The sequence below is a fragment of the Rosa rugosa genome, chromosome 1 (genome assembly GCF_958449725.1).
Source record: "Rosa rugosa chromosome 1, drRosRugo1.1, whole genome shotgun sequence".
Taxonomy (NCBI): Eukaryota; Viridiplantae; Streptophyta; class Magnoliopsida; order Rosales; family Rosaceae; genus Rosa; species Rosa rugosa.
Window position 1 is genome coordinate 6,760,056 of NC_084820.1, and position 16,003 is coordinate 6,776,058.

The window sequence follows — 16,003 nt, forward strand, 5'->3', positions numbered from 1 at the left end:
GTCTTGTCCAAGGAACAAAGCATTTAATATGTACTTTGGGTGGGGTGGGATCCAAAACGGTTCGGTGTATTTTAATTTCGGATCAATTTTCGGTCCTGTAAATTGGGACAGACAGACTTGTATATCAAAAGTGACAGAAGAGACAGACCGACCACCAATGGCTGTATGGTGACTGTCCACAACTCCACATCAGAAATCCTCCTCGACCTGGTTTTGTCCAGTAATTAAACGTTGATCAAATATATTTACAGAACGAAAATTATTGAACCACTTGGGACCAATTGCAAAAATAAAATCATAAAACAAATCCAAAAGCAATGTCGCATCACTGCATATAATTCATCACTTCTTTTTATGCTTCATGGACATATTGCCTTCTTTCTTTTCTTTTGATTTAGTTGGAACGAAGTGAACACACCCGAAGTACACGACTACACGACTTAGCAAACTATTTACAAATGTGAATTTCTCATCTCATCCTACATGCTTGTCTCAATCAAACAGTATGAAAAATTAATTTTGCTCATTACACCCTCCAATTCATCACTTCAGAATGCTCTCATTATTGAACATAACTGACTTCACCTCACCTCGATCACTAAAAATATATGCTTAATTATCCAACCTTAAACCTCGACCAATTAACCTAATTAACCCAAAATATATGCTCATCTATCCGACTATCCCTATCCCTTGGCGAACCTAACAGCTCAGCTTTCTGTTTTCAGGCATGAACAATGATCCAAATTTATAAATAGACGAAGCATGCATGTTAAATATGAACGACGATACAGATTTATAAATAGGATGACACTGAAAAGCACTGAAAACAAGTTGAGAGATGAGCTGGAAAATGCACGGACGACATTGAATACCAATAACTGTCCATGCCATGTCGGAGATCTAAATCTTCCTCTCGATCTGTTTTCTCTATAATATATTGATTAAATATCATAAAAGAAGGAAATTAAACAATGAACAATGGGACCTCTTCATCATTGACTGTGATCTATGAGTATCGGTAAGAGTAGTAACATCCATGTATATTGTTGTCATTACTGGTCGATCTTGAGCTCACAATTATGGAGCACACAGAGAAAAACCTTCTTCACATAGCCATGTTTCCATGGCTAGCCTACGGCCATCTCATGCCGTTTCTCGAAGTCTCCAAGTTCCTAGCTCAACAAGGTCACCGCATATCCTTCATCTCCACCCCTAAAAACCTCCACCGCCTCCCAACCTCCTCCTTATCCCCGCTCATCAAACTCATCGAGCTTCCGATGCCCGCCGTAGACGGCCTTCCTCAGTCGGCGGAGTCCACCGCCGACATACCCATCAACAAGGTCCCGTACCTCAAAAAGGCCTACGACAAGCTCGAGCTTCCTCTCACGCATTGTCTCGAACATTCCGACGTCGACTGGATCGTTCATGATTTCGCGTCGCACTGGCTACCCCGAGCCGCGACTCGGCTGGGGATCAACTCGGTTTACTTCACCATCGTCAATGCCACTTCCATGGCCTTCTTTGGCCCGCCGTCGGAGCTTCTCGCCGGTCAACGCCAGCGGCCGGAGGACTTCACCGTCGTCCCTGAGTGGATCGACTTTCCTGATTTTAACGTGGCGTTTAAGCTGCATGAGATGGTCAGTCACTGGGACTCCATGGAGGATGAGGTCTCCGATTTCCGGAGGTTGGCCGGTGTTATTCAAGGTTGCGATTTTGTGGCCACCAGGACCTGCCCCGAGTTCGACGGCGACTCACTGAGTTTGCTCCCGATATTGTACGGCAAACCGGTGGTTCCGGTCGGGTTGTTGCCCCCGGTTTTACAAGAGGACCAATCGGAAGATGACACGTGGCGGGTTTTGAGAGAGTGGCTCGATAAGAGGAGAGAGAAGTCGGTGATTTACATCGCACTTGGCACGGAGGTGACTCTGAGTCAAGAAGCGATGCACGAGTTGGCACGTGGGATAGAGAAATCCGGGTTGTGTTTTATTTGGGTGTTGGGCAATCGTCAAGTAGCTCAAGGTCCGGACATAATTCCTGTCGGGTTTGAGACCCGAGTTCGAGACCGGGGTTTGGTGTGGAGGGGTTGGGCTCCACAACTTAGGGTTTTGGGTCACTCGTCGATTGGGGGTTTCTTGACTCATTGTGGTTGGAGTTCGGTGATCGAGGCGCTCGGGTTTGGTCGGGTGTTGATTTTGTTTTCCGGGGCAAGTTCGGATCAAGGGTTGATTGCGAGACTGATGCACAACAAGCGAGTCGGGTTGGAGATACCGAGGGATGATCGAGATGGGTCATTTAGTAGTGAAGCAGTGGCCGAGTCGATTAGACGAGTCATGGTGGACAGAGAAGGGGAGCCACTCAGGGCAAATGCTTGGGCCATGAAGGAAGTTTTTGGCAACTTGGATTTGAACAACAGGTATCTGGATGAGTTCACTCAATTCCTTGAAACCTGGCCAGCTTCAATGTCTTAAATAAGTTTGTATCTTTTTAAAGAATTAAGTGTGTATCATTTTCTTTTAGAAACATGTCAATTTATTGCATTGATTAACGAAATTATACACAATGATCTTACCCCCATGGGGCTATCAATAGAGTCATTACCTAAGCAATTCAACATTTTTAAAGATCATGAAGCTCAACCAAAACTACCCAATAAACATCAACAAAAATCAAATGATACATATGTCGTGGGGCACTCTTGGCTACATATTATCAAAGAAAAGACCCTACGAATTCCTTCCAAAAAAAAAAAAGGGATTCTTGCATAAAAACTGTTAAAAGTAAAATAGAGAGCTGAAAGACAGCCCAAGGCCAACGGACCCAAACCCAGGCCTACTGTTGGATCATATTTCATATACATATTTGTGTCCTAAAACATGGAAATTCCTTGTTCTAAAGTCCAATTTAATGTTGACTAATCTAATTCCATGTTTTGTAGAAAATCGTGACAAGAGGAGAAAAAAGTGCAATTCTGACAAATTTTCCGTGCACCACCACTTTTGGGGGCACAAGAGGCGGCGCACCACCACTCACGGTGGTGCCATGTATTTTCCGGCCATATTCATGGAGGAGCAAGGAGGATGAGTACCATAACATCTATTTCATTACATCCATTCACCATCATTCTATCTTAACCAAATTCCAAAACCTTTTGGTTCCAATTCAACCAAAACTCCCTGTTACTCAAAAGTCCATCATCATCAACACTCCAATATCTAACATGTTTTAGGCTTAATCACCATCCCTCACTCATTATTTCCTACTCCAACCTACACCATCACTCCCATGCTATTTTTCCTTGATTTTGGGATCTATTATCACTTTTCTACTCTACTTCTATGCTTCTTGCAAGTTGTGAGTTGCTCCCTTTTGCTTCTCAACACCATTTCACACATCTCTCTCCATCTATTTAAGGACTCATTCTCTCAAGGAAGAGGCATCACCCACACTAAGCCATTACATCATTTTCTCTCTCTATTCTCTACACAATCCACTACCATCTCCTCCACAAAAGCTTCATCTCCACCACTTCATTTTTCAACTATATCCCTACTCATAACATCTTACATATACCAAGCATCATCATCATCCCAAGTCTTGAAGAAGGAGTTCAAGGAAGAAGCTAGAGCACAAGAGAAACCACCACATCGACAAAGTTTCTATGATCAACCACTTCATCATCTTTCACTTGTGATCATTCCTAGTTATTTCTAAACTCTATTATTTGATAGCTTAATGTTTTCCATTATGTTGATGCTATTTTATGTAGATATGTGTGAGTAGTCTATTGTTGGGGCTAGGGCTGAAACTTGTAATGAACTGATATTTGAATCTTATTTGATGCAATTTCCACGATCATCTTTGTGGTGACCCGAGAGAGGGGTCCCACAGCGCCGTGACCCCGAGTCAATGAGAAACCGACATGTCACGAATGACATCCCAATAGCTCATCAACCCGAAATCGCAAGGCATTTTGTCTTTAGATTGTTGGTTTACAAAACACTTTCTTGGACAAATCATTCTAGCAACCAAACAGCATATTTTCAAAAGCGGAATTTAAAGTGGGCTAAAGGATTCGGGCTTACAATAGGAGCCCAATTTGGAAAATAACAAATCACTAAGTAAATACAAGTATGAGAGACGCGCCCCAGAGTTACGGGTTTTCCGAAATTTTGTAAATAAGCGAGCAGAAGACAAATAAAAAGTAAATAAATAAGCTACTTCAAAATCCGATAAGGGGTCAAAACCTTCTTTTAATAAAGTCAAAGAAGAATACGCCAAGCCGAGCCATGTGCCTCCTCTGTACGCTCCCTGACCACGTGCTCAAACCTGCACACTATTGTAGGGGTGAGCTTTCGTCCTCGCATGCCCAGTAAGGGCCGACCCAACCATGCTAGGTTTGAAAAATAATATACTTGAAAATATTTACTACATAATATTGTGCACGTTTATCGAAAATGCTTTAAAGAGAGGTAGCCACAAACATTTATTCTCTTTTATAAAACAAATGCAGCATGCTTCACACAACTTGGAGCTCCGAGATACTTACATGCCGGCTACTCTAAATCAATCGGTGACCGACCCGGTTCGTCATCCTTCGAGAACCAACCAACTACTCTGTAGTGCTTGTGACTACAAGTAGTGAAAGTGTCCATTTCCTGGCCCTGAGTGTCCTATGACTGGTTCACTGTCGGTACTCACCCTTCCTCGACAAACATAAGAGCACAGCCCCCTCCGGAGTTTCACGGTTATCGACACCGTGAGATCCCTAGGAATCAATGCGTCTAGGTCCCATTCACTTTCAGGTCACAAGTACAAACATACTATGGGTACAGTATCTCAACATGCAAGTCTATCCTCGGTTTTTGTAATCAACAATTATTAGTTATGAAAACACAAGTATCACGAGGCATCGACTAATGAACAACCAAAAACGTACTTGCAGGCAACATACTATTTTAGTAGAGCATTCCACGTATATCGAAAAACCTCTAACAAGGAAGGGACAGCTCACCCTACCTGGAATTGGAGTGCTCGCCAAACTTAGTTTCGTTTCCGACTTTGGATACTTCGTTCAATTCCTTGTGAACACGCTCGAGTCCTTTGAAATAAATTCAAACTAATGAGTAACCTCACATTGTCATAGTGTAATAACCGAACAACCAAAACTTTGATTTAATTTCTTTGAAGTCTAACGAATTCCCCTTTAATAGATAAAACCTATTATCCATTCCCAACTAATTCAAATGATATGGCATTTGAACCATTTAAGATATGACCATTATACTTAACACTTTGACCTTCATTTCTTTAACATTTTTGCTTTAAGAAAACAAATGACAATTTCCATTCCCGAACATTCCACTTAGGGCTGTCAATGGGTCGTGTCGGGTTGGGTTCGTGTCGGGTCAAGGCATTTGTCGTGTAGTAAGATACAAACCCAAACCCAACCCATTTAATAATCGTGTCAAAAATTTAAACCTAAACCCAACCTATTTATTAAACGGGTTACCCGTTTCCAACCCGCTTAACCCATTTAATAAATAGGTCATGTCGTGTTGGACAAAATGACTCATTTAAGGGTTAACAATGCGACCCATTTAACTAAAAAAATGCATAAATTGATTAAATTTACTAAAAACTCCACAAGACGAAGAATATAAATAATTATATATAATTCATAAATAATTAAATCCAATAATTATGAAGCAAAATATTTCAAATTGTTTAATCCTATGATCAAATACTCCCAACGTCCAAAATTTCAAGAAGAAGTATAGCTAATCGGGTTATACGGGTTCACTTCGTGTTGGCGGGTTAACCCGTGGCCGACCCATTTATTAAATGGGTCATGACGGGTTGACCCACGGCCAACCCGCTTTTTAATCGTGTGGGTTCAACCCGCTTTATTTCGTGCGGGTTTCGAGTCGTGTTATCGGGTCGTGTCGGAATTGACAGCCCTAAATTTCCACTAAACATAATAAGCTCATTCGGGATATGGTGATCGTACTTCTTTCCTTAATGTAATTTCGGGTCAACCAAGTTGACATTTTTACTTCGTCTTTAAACCTTAAGCAAATAAATAGCAACCACCATTCCCGAATAATTTCATTTTACGGTAATTCCGGGATATGATAGGTTTGGAATATTTCTATTCACGGATCTTAAATTGAACATCCCACATATTAATTCACTTATCAAAACCGGTCCATTCTTATTTACCACTTTTCTCATGCATTTGACCAAACCACCGATTCCATTCTTATTTTACATTTCGACGTCCAAAACAAATTCGTCCTTTTAATTTTCAAGACAACTCTCCTCTATTCAACAAGCCGATTCATACTTATTCATGCCAAGTTTCCAACATAACTGTTAATACACAAGCAGCATAACCATATCTCATTTTGTTTACTCAGTCATACCATAACTTTTATCAATACAAACAGCACACAACCATATAGATTCCAGAATGCACAGTCCCCTTACCATTCTTCTTTTCCCTAAATTAGAAGTCGAATCGTCAAAGCTGCACTCTACCACCATTAATCCTTCAGATTCCCTAGTACGCAAAAATAGGATCAATAATCCATTCTCAACCAATCCATATCCAAAACAAAGTCTCGAGTTTCTTACCATTCCTTAACATCAACGTAACTGACCCAGCAGCTCCTCTCTTCCAAAACTCCAAATTCCGTAACTTCACAGACCTAAAGTCCTCCAAAATGCAGAACTCCTCAAACCTCAAATCAAACGGCAATAGATTAGGGTTTCTCAATCCACATCGAAATTCGGGGTTTTAACCAAAAGAGGGTACGATAATTACCTAATCGAAACTGTGTGGAAATCTGGCATCCATGAGCGGCGGTGCTGTGGTGGCTCACGTGCTAGCGGCGGCTCCAGTCGGAGTCGGAGATCGGGGTTATGGGGTTTTGGTCAAGGGAGAGATGCTGACTCCATGTATGGTGGTGGTTTGGCTCGTTTCGGATTGGAGATTGGAGAACGAAGGCATGCAGAGCCTCGAGTTCCAGCGAGCTTGCACGGCGTTTTCCAGTGTCCGAGTTTGAGGCTATGGTTCGGGTTTTGCACTCTATGGCTTGGTGCTTCAATTTCTGATAGCGGTGGTGTAATTAGCAACTAGAGATCGGATGAGTAAGGATGGCAGTGGTGTCGCAGGTCTGGTCGTCGCGTGTGGAGGCTAGAGTTGATGCATTGCGGTGCTGGGCTCGGGTTTTGGTCGGATTTAGGTGTTACATCGAATGATGGAGGCGGTATGGTGAGATGGTGGCCGGAGCTGGAGTCTCCGGTGGTGGCAGAGAGAGGGAGCGAGAGGTCGGGGGAGAGAGAAAGAGAGAAGGACGCGGGAAAGAGTGTGTATCTCTAGGGTTTTCTAGTTGCCAATTTTCTATTTATACTTATGAGTGGGGAAGGACGTTTTCACCCTTACGATAAATTACGGAATTCTCCAAGTTGATCACTTCCGGGTTTTGGACTCGTAACTTTTCTTTTATTTATTTTTCGTCGGAAACCTCCTAAGTTATTTCTCGACTCCGTCCTAGGCCCAAAACTCGATCTCGTAAAAATCCAAAATCCAAAACTTTGTCACAACTCAATTTATCGTCTTCGAAACTTCAACAAACGGTCGCCTCTCTAAACTTCTGTAACCTTCTAGGCCCAAATGAAAGAATCTCGGCCCAAACTTAAATCATAAGGCCAAATAGGTGGTCTCAACACCAAAACAATCTCCGAAATCGATTTCTTCACTTAAATCACCTTGTGAAAATCTTATTGGTGAAAAATTACATTCTAAAAATTAAACAAAATTTTTGGGGGCTCACAATCTTCACATGCTAATTCAAGAAGTGAATGCTTGTATTTGAGTCTAGCTAATTTGAATACTTTGCATTTGTCATTACATGAACAATGTTTAGAAAGTAGCTAACTTTGAACATTAATAGCATGATAGCACACTAGGTGTGTATGTGAGGGTAATGAGTTAAAATCACTTAGACCTAGGATTGGTTTGCTCGCTTGATTATCTAAACTCAAACCTTTATGCATCTAGGAGCAAGGAATTGATACTTATCCGGTAATATAACTTGTTTTTAGGTAGTTAGATTCGCACTTATCCGGTGGGAATTGATAAATCAAAGGAGTTTAGGTCTTAGTGGTCTTATCCGGATGTTAAGAGGGTAATTGGATACTTGGATTCTTTACTTATAGTTTGAACATCAATGCATGCAAGGGAGGCTATGGTGGACAACCTAAAGCTCTAACTTCCATCCATTCTATCACATCTAGTTTAGAATTGCCTAATTTACATTTCAAGTTTTTATCTTGTGCTAATTTGAGTTGAAACCATCTCTAAAGCCAAAATCAAACCACTACACCATCTTGCATATATTCACCATGAACTTTGATTCATTTGTGAGCCATTGTTTGTGATTTGCACATTTGCATATTCATCCAGCACCCTTTAGGTTTTCCCTAGCTAGAGTGGGTTTTCCAATCCCTTGGGTACGATATCCCCTACTGATAATCCCTACACTATAAATTGGCCTTTATATTTGAGGGTGGCTATTTGGCTAACAAGTTTTTGGCGTCGTTGCTAGCTTTGAACATTAATAGCATGATAGCACACTAGGTGTGTATGTGAGGGTAGTGAGTTAAAATCACCTAGACCTAGGATTGGTTTGCTTGCTTGATTATCTAAACTCAAACCTTTATGCATCTAGGAGCAAGAAATTGATACTTATCCGATAATATTACTTGTTCTTGGGTAGTTAGTTTCACATTTATCCAGTGGGAATTGATAAAATCAAAGGAGTTTAGGCCTTAGTAGTCTTATCCGGATGCTAAGAGGGTAATTGGATACTTGGGATTGTTTTACTTATAGTTTGAACATCAATGCATGCAAGGGAGGCTATGGTGGACAACCTAAAGCTCTAACTTCCATCCATTCTATCACATCTAGTTTAGCATTGCCTAGTTTACAATTCAAGTTTTTATCTTGTGTTAATTTGAGTTGAAACCATCTCCAAAGCCAAAATCAAACCACTACACCATCTTGCATATATTCACCATGAACTTTGGTTTACTTGTGAGCCATTGTTTGTGATTTGTACATTTGCATATTCATCTAGCACCCTTTAGGTTTTCCAATCCCTTGGGTACGATATCCTCTACTCATAATCCCTACACTATAACTTGGCCATTATACTTGAGGGTGCTATTTGGCTAACACCCACAGACCCAAAAAAAAAAAAGGGAACCCTAGCAGATAAAGGCCCATGACAAGTCCAACAGCTAAGGGCACCAAGCCAAACCTGCCGCGATAAGCCACTGTGCCTCCTCCTAGTATAACCGGTTCCACCTGATCAGAACCACTCCACCAACAACGTAGACCATATCGTCTTCGGCCGTTGCCCAGGCCTAAATAGATCCACAAACAACCTCAGTCCAGAACTAACACATGTTAACGTCCGCTTACTGTGATCTGCATTGCTCCATCTAGTCGCCAACCCCACTATAGGTTCAAGAATCGTTGTCTCCTCACCTTTGTTTAGACGATGACCTGAGACAGACCACCACCCTCCACTCCATCTTACCACCCAACATGACGCGAGAGGGCCGAGATCCACCACCGGTGAACATACACACGGGACGGAGAGCAGCCTGCTAATAAGGAAACCAAGCAAAAAAGTTGAAGCCATCGAAGGAGGGAATCCCTACCGCACACAGACTCCCAATCACTAGAGAAAAGAAAAGATCCACCTCTAGCCAAGCTACCATCATCACCACCGAGAAACTTTAGTGGCGGCCTACCGTACTCTGTTGTGTTGAGAGGATTTTTCATAGTTTTTTAGAGTGTAGAGTACGTTGAGTTCAATTTATTCATTAAGTGTGTGTCTTTAGAAGCACTGAAAACACTTTCCGAAGATTATAAAGTATAAACACACTACTAAAAGTGTCTTTTTGTTAAATTTGAGGGAAAACTAATAGTACTAACATTGTTGTGAAATTAGAGGGCAACCTAATAGTACTATTATTGAAAGTGTCTTTTTGTGAAATTTGAGGGCAAACTAATAGTACTAACATTGTTGTGAAATTAGAGGGCAACCTAATAGTACTATTATTGAAAGTGTCTTTTTGTGAAATTTGAGGGCAAACTAAAAGTAACTCCAAGAGTTTGTCTATAATTTTTGTATTATAGGGAAGCAAAAGTCAAAGCTTTCCATAATTTTTCCCCTCCAACTCCAACAAATTCCTTATTTTACAGCAATCTCTAAAATCTCCATAATTCTTCCTTAAAATTTTAGAGATTGCTATAAATTTAGGAAATTTTGTTCTCTCTTTCCTCACTATCTCTAAAATAGGAATAGTTATAGGAAATCTGTTGGAGCAAATTAAAAAAAGTTTATTTTCCCCTAAAACAGAGAAAAATCAATATATAGAGAAGCTGTTGGAGTTGCTCTAACAGTAATAACATTGTTTATATACATTTGAGTGATTTTCATATTTCATAGATATTTTTGTGTGAAATATTTTTATACTTCCACAATTGTTATATGAACCTACCCTGATTTTTGTAATATTTATTGTCTCATTCTGCCCGTATTAAATCTTTACTAAAAAAAACATCGTCTTCTATCTCCATAACTGCAACCAAAGTATGAATATTTTTGGGATCAATCCACTGCCCTGGACAATGTCATAGAATCTCAATATTTTAAGACTCCTCTTGTTTGAATTTCCCATCATTCAACAATTTATTAAAAGAAAAGAACAATTTAATTAATGTTCAATTAAATCCTTTTGGTGCGGCTAAAAGTCAGGTTATAGTGATTTGTATTGGATGTGAATCATCCTTTATCTCTGTAATTATTTGTCTCTATCAATCATGTCCTCCTTTTAAAAAAAAAATTATTATAGAGCTACTGTTCATCATTTAAGAGCTTCGTGTTTCTTATCCTCTCTTTCTTAGTATTATCATCAAACTTTAGCATAGTTGATTGAAGAATGACCCTTGTTTGAGCAATTAAGGGACTGAATTGTCCGGCTGTAATTCATGAAAATCATACCAGTAATCATCTCAGAGCATCTAAATGGCAAATTGAGGGCCTTTCCAGAGTCACCATTGGGAGTGGAATGAGACACAGTTCAAATTATTATTTTTTTGGGTAAAATAGAAAATAAAATTTTACAAAAATTAGAGGAAGTCCCTATAACAAGTATGAAGTTTTGAATAGAACCACTCAAACAGTCAAACTAATAATGAGGAAAATAACCACTCTTCTAGCCTAGGCATGACAATCCATTCGACATTTTGAGTTAAATATCAGCACCAGAATATAAAATTAATCAGTTAATAATACTATCACGTTATTTCTTTTGGCTAAATATATAGCGCTTGTTTTTAGTTGGGAACTCGGGATTATTGAACGGAGCATGAGAGCCCAGCAATGTGTGGTCACTCTCGATCTCTCCTCTCGTGTTACTACAAATATCATATATGTATGTATGATTGAGGATCATTAAAGAAGGAGCACACCTACTAGACTTCCACACACTCCCAGGTTGAGTGTCCCAGCTCTGTTCATCTTGGGGTCCTCATCATCCTTACCGAACGACTTTTCTCTCTGTGGGCCTGTGGGGATCGGACATGATAGTACGGAGAAATTCTTAGGTGGGGGTTTCCCACCACGTGGCTTTAGGCTCTTCAAGTACGTGCATATAATCATTGCTGCTAGATCTATGGAACTCGATCAACATAGCAACAACCATGGAGACGATCAAAGCAGAGAGCCACAACCAGAAAAAGCTTCTTCACATCGCCATGTTCCCATGGCTAGCCTACGGCCATCTCATGCCGTTTCTTCAACTGTCCAAGTTCCTAGCTCAAAAGGGTCATCGCATATCCTTCATCTCCACCCCTAAAAACCTCCACCGCCTCCCAACCTCCTCATCCTTATCCCCACTCATCAAACTCATCGAGCTTCCAATGCCCGTCGTCGAAGGCCTTCCGGAGTCGGCGGAGTCCACCTCCGACGTGCCCATCAACAAAGTCCCGTACCTGAAAAAAGCCTACGACAAGCTCGAGCTCCCTCTCACGCATTGCCTCGAAGACTTGGAGGTGAACTGGATCGTCATCGATTTCGCGTCCCACTGGCTTCCCCGAGTCGCGACTCGGCTGGGGATCAACTCGGTTTACTTCACCATTTTCAATGCTACCACCATGGCCTTCTTGGGCCCGCCGTCAGAGATACTCGGTGGCGAACGCCAGCAGCCTGAGGACTTCACTGTAGTCCCCAAATGGATCGACTTCCCTAATTACGACGTCAAGTTTAAGCTGCACGAGGTGATCACTCACTGGGAGTGCATGGAGGAAGAGGTCTCCGATTTCCAGAGGATCGCTGCCGGAATTCAGGGTTGCGACTTTGTGGCCACCAGGACCTGTCCCGAGTTTGATGCTGACTCACTGAGTTTGTTGAATAAATTGTACGGCAAACCTGTGGTTCCACTCGGGTTGTTGCCGCCGCCGGTGTTAACGGACGCCGACGGTGCTGACGAATCAGAAGGTGACAAGTGGAGAAGTTTGAGAGAGTGGCTTGATAACAAGAAAGAGAAGTCGGTGGTTTACATTGCACTGGGGACCGAGGTCACTCTCAGTCGAGAAGCGATGCACGAGTTGGCACGCGGGATAGAGAAATCCGGGTTGTGTTTTATTTGGGTGTTAGGCAATCGTCAATTAGTCGCCGAAGGACCGGATATGATTCCGGTCGGGTTTGAGACCCGAGTTGGGGACCGGGGTTTGGTGTCCAGGGGTTGGGCTCCACAACTTAGGGTCTTGGCCCACTCGTCGATTGGGGGTTTCTTGACTCATTGTGGTTGGAGTTCAGTGATTGAGGCACTTGAGTTTGGTCGGGTCTTGATTTTATTTTCTGGGGCGAGTTCAGACCAAGGGTTGATTGCGAGACTGATGCACAACAAGCGATTCGGGTTGGAAATACCAAGAGATGATCGAGATGGATCATTTAGTAGTGAAGCAGTGGCCGAGTCGATTAGACGAGTCATGGTGGACAGAGAAGGTGAGACACTCAGGAAAAATGCCTGGGCCATGAGAGAAATTTTCGGTAACTTGAACTTGAACAACAAGTATCTAGATGAGTTCGCTAAGGTCCTCGAAACATGGCCGACTTCAACATCTTAATAATAACCTCATATGGGAGTATAAAAGTGCTCGAAATGTTTTTAGGGCTGTCGTTATTGTCAATAAAAATATGTATTGTATTGTTTGAGATTAATATTATAAGAGTATTGCATGTTTTAGATCTTTGAAAACAGTCCGGTATAAGAACGATTCTAATCTTTAAAATTTGTGATTTTGCATAATAACTCGTGTTTGTATAAATTATATGTCACTTTTCATGTCAAATATCAAATAACTCCAAGCAATTGGACTAATCAATTGTCCCCATTATTTTTAATACAAACCATTGTGAATGATCAACGCAATATGCTAGGTGTATTCATTTGCATCTGTATTAATAGAGACTAGACAGAAAACATTCATGGTATCATAGACACTTACCATCCAATATGTAATAGCTGTTATAAAGTTCTTTCGAAAATATCCGATAAAATTGAAACGATACAGATAACATTTAATGGCGGAGCTAGAATTTAAAAAGAGTTTTTGTCTATTTACCTTATTTCTAGATATTTTTTTTCCCACTTACCTTATTAAGTTGTTTTAATTCTCTCTTACCCAAAACACTCTAAGGAGGACTTTCCTAATACCCCATTAAGTTTTTTTTTTTTTTTTTAATACCATTTTACCCTCACCCCTTTGTTACTTAGAGAGAGAGAGAGAGAATGGAAGAGAGAGAAACCATAGGAGACTTCGCCAAAGCCGATCATCGGCCGCCAGAATTTTCTGAAAACCTCTATTGCCCCTCAACAGAACTTTCGGTCGCCGAAATAGGAACTAATTTTCCTAAAATTAGACAAATAAAATTTTGATTAAAGAAAAAAACAAAGAGATTATATCAATTCAAAACGTCTATTGCCCTCTAATAGACGTCTATTGACCCCCAATAGACATTCAAATTTTTTTTTTAGAAAATTACATATAAGTGTCATTTTGAGACTTATATTAGCCATAAGGCCACCTAAATTTTTTTGTACACATAAGGCCACTTTAGGGTCCAAAACTATCAGCTTCCTTTTATGCTCTGCCTATTTTACCCTCAACTATCTCTCTCTCACTTTATTTTCTTCGATAGAGCTATGTTTTTTTCAAAAATGGATCCACGTTCTCTCTCTCTCTCTCTCAACTTTTTGCTGGAAGGACCGTTCGTCTCCGCCGGCGCACCATCCGATCTCAACCGGCATCCAATTGCTCAATCGCGCGTCTTTACCGGTGCATCGTCGAGTAAGCTTTGGGAGATGAGGTTCAAAACCAAACCCTAGAAAAAGCCAGATTCTCAATTCCACTAGATCCATCCACCTATATTTCTCGATTTCTCTGATAATTGAGCTTTCTGTGAACAAATCGACGTCGGTGGATGGTCGTCCGATTTTCTGATTCACCGGGCTGGAGCGGTGTGCGTCACCAGAGGTAATGGCTTCATCGACGACGGTCGGGGTCTCCTCCATCTTCCTCCGTGACTGGATCGTCGTCGTTGTCATCCAGAAGATCTGGTATGTGAGCTCCAGTGTCGGCAAAAGCACCTGGCCCTAAGACTCCGGCGTCTGGTCCAAAAACGACAGCGACGACATCGTCTCCGCCTTCGAAGGCAACTCCAACCTCTTCTGGCGGCTTCGACCTCGTTCCTACCGCCGAGATCTGAGCTCCGATTTGAATCCGTCAGGATCTGAGATTGCATATCTGAGCTCCGATTTGCTTCTTTGATGCGGTGTCGTTGACGTCCCTTCCCACACCACCTCTGTTTCATCATCACCGACCTTAATTACACCTCCGTTTTGCTTTTTTGGTTTTGTTAATCATTTTTGTTATCGGAAAAAAATTAGACATGTACTGCATGATTAGAATTTGTTTAGTTTGGTTTGGTTTGATTTGATTGTGATTTATTGGAATAAATGGGCTTGGATTTGTTTGAATTCATCTGTTGTGGAATTTTGCAGGGGAGAGAAAGTGTGTTGTGCACTTGTGTGATGGGGGGATGGTATTGTGGTTGAATTCTGTTTTTTGATGGTGTTGTGATGTATTTTGATTGATGAATAATGAACCATTTCTTGTATGTTATTTGTTGCAGTTAGTAACTCTCTATAACTGTTATAGCGGCTTTTCAACATAGTGATAGTATCTTTCTATATCTATGTTAGTATTTTTTCAACATGATGTCAATAGCTTCTATTTTCATTTTCATTATTTCAAGTTAGCAGCTCCGTGTAATTGTTCTAGTTGCATTTCCATATCGTGATAGTAGCTTTATGTGTCTATGTTAGTATATTTTCAAGCTAATGTCAATAGATTTTTTTTTTTTCAAATCAGTAGCTCTCTGTAACTATTATAGTGGTTTTCCATCATAGTGATCGTAGCTTTCTGTACCTATGTTAGTAGCTCTCTAATGTTAGTGAGAGTAGCTCGTTGGTGTTGGTGACAATAACTTTTGTAGTTGGTGAAAGTAGTTTTCTGGTGTTGGTGAGAGTAGCATTTGTGGCTGATGAGAGTAGTTTTTGGTATTGGTGACAGTATCTTTTGTTGGTGGGGATAGTAGCTTTTCGTTTTGGGGAGCATAGGTTTTTTTGGTAATGAGTAGCTTTTGTTGTTGGTGATAGTAGCTTTTGTTATGTCGCCGGAGGTTACCGGAAATCTCACCAGAGTAGCTTTTGTTGCTAGTGACAGTAGCTTTTGTGACCTCACCGGAGGTGGCCGGGAATCTCGTCAGAGTAGCTTTTGTTACTAGCCACAGTAGCTTTTGGTGTTAGTGACAGTAGCTTTTGTGGTCGCTGGAAGTTGGCCGGAGGTCTGCCGGAT

The 16,003-nt window shown here is 41.1% G+C and overlaps 2 protein-coding genes across 2 annotated transcripts; both read left to right on the forward strand.

Moving 5' to 3' along the window:
- Positions 1-783: 783 nt before the first annotated feature.
- LOC133727091 (UDP-glycosyltransferase 91C1-like) lies at positions 784-2,610 on the forward strand. Its single transcript, XM_062154720.1, has one exon. The coding sequence runs from the start codon at positions 1,083-1,085 to the stop codon at positions 2,469-2,471; it is 1,389 nt and encodes a 462-aa protein (XP_062010704.1). The 5' UTR covers positions 784-1,082; the 3' UTR covers positions 2,472-2,610.
- Positions 2,611-11,456: 8,846 nt separating this feature from the next.
- On the forward strand, positions 11,457-13,333 carry LOC133727092 (UDP-glycosyltransferase 91C1-like). Its single transcript, XM_062154721.1, has one exon. The coding sequence runs from the start codon at positions 11,783-11,785 to the stop codon at positions 13,208-13,210; it is 1,428 nt and encodes a 475-aa protein (XP_062010705.1). The 5' UTR covers positions 11,457-11,782; the 3' UTR covers positions 13,211-13,333.
- Positions 13,334-16,003: the final 2,670 nt, after the last annotated feature.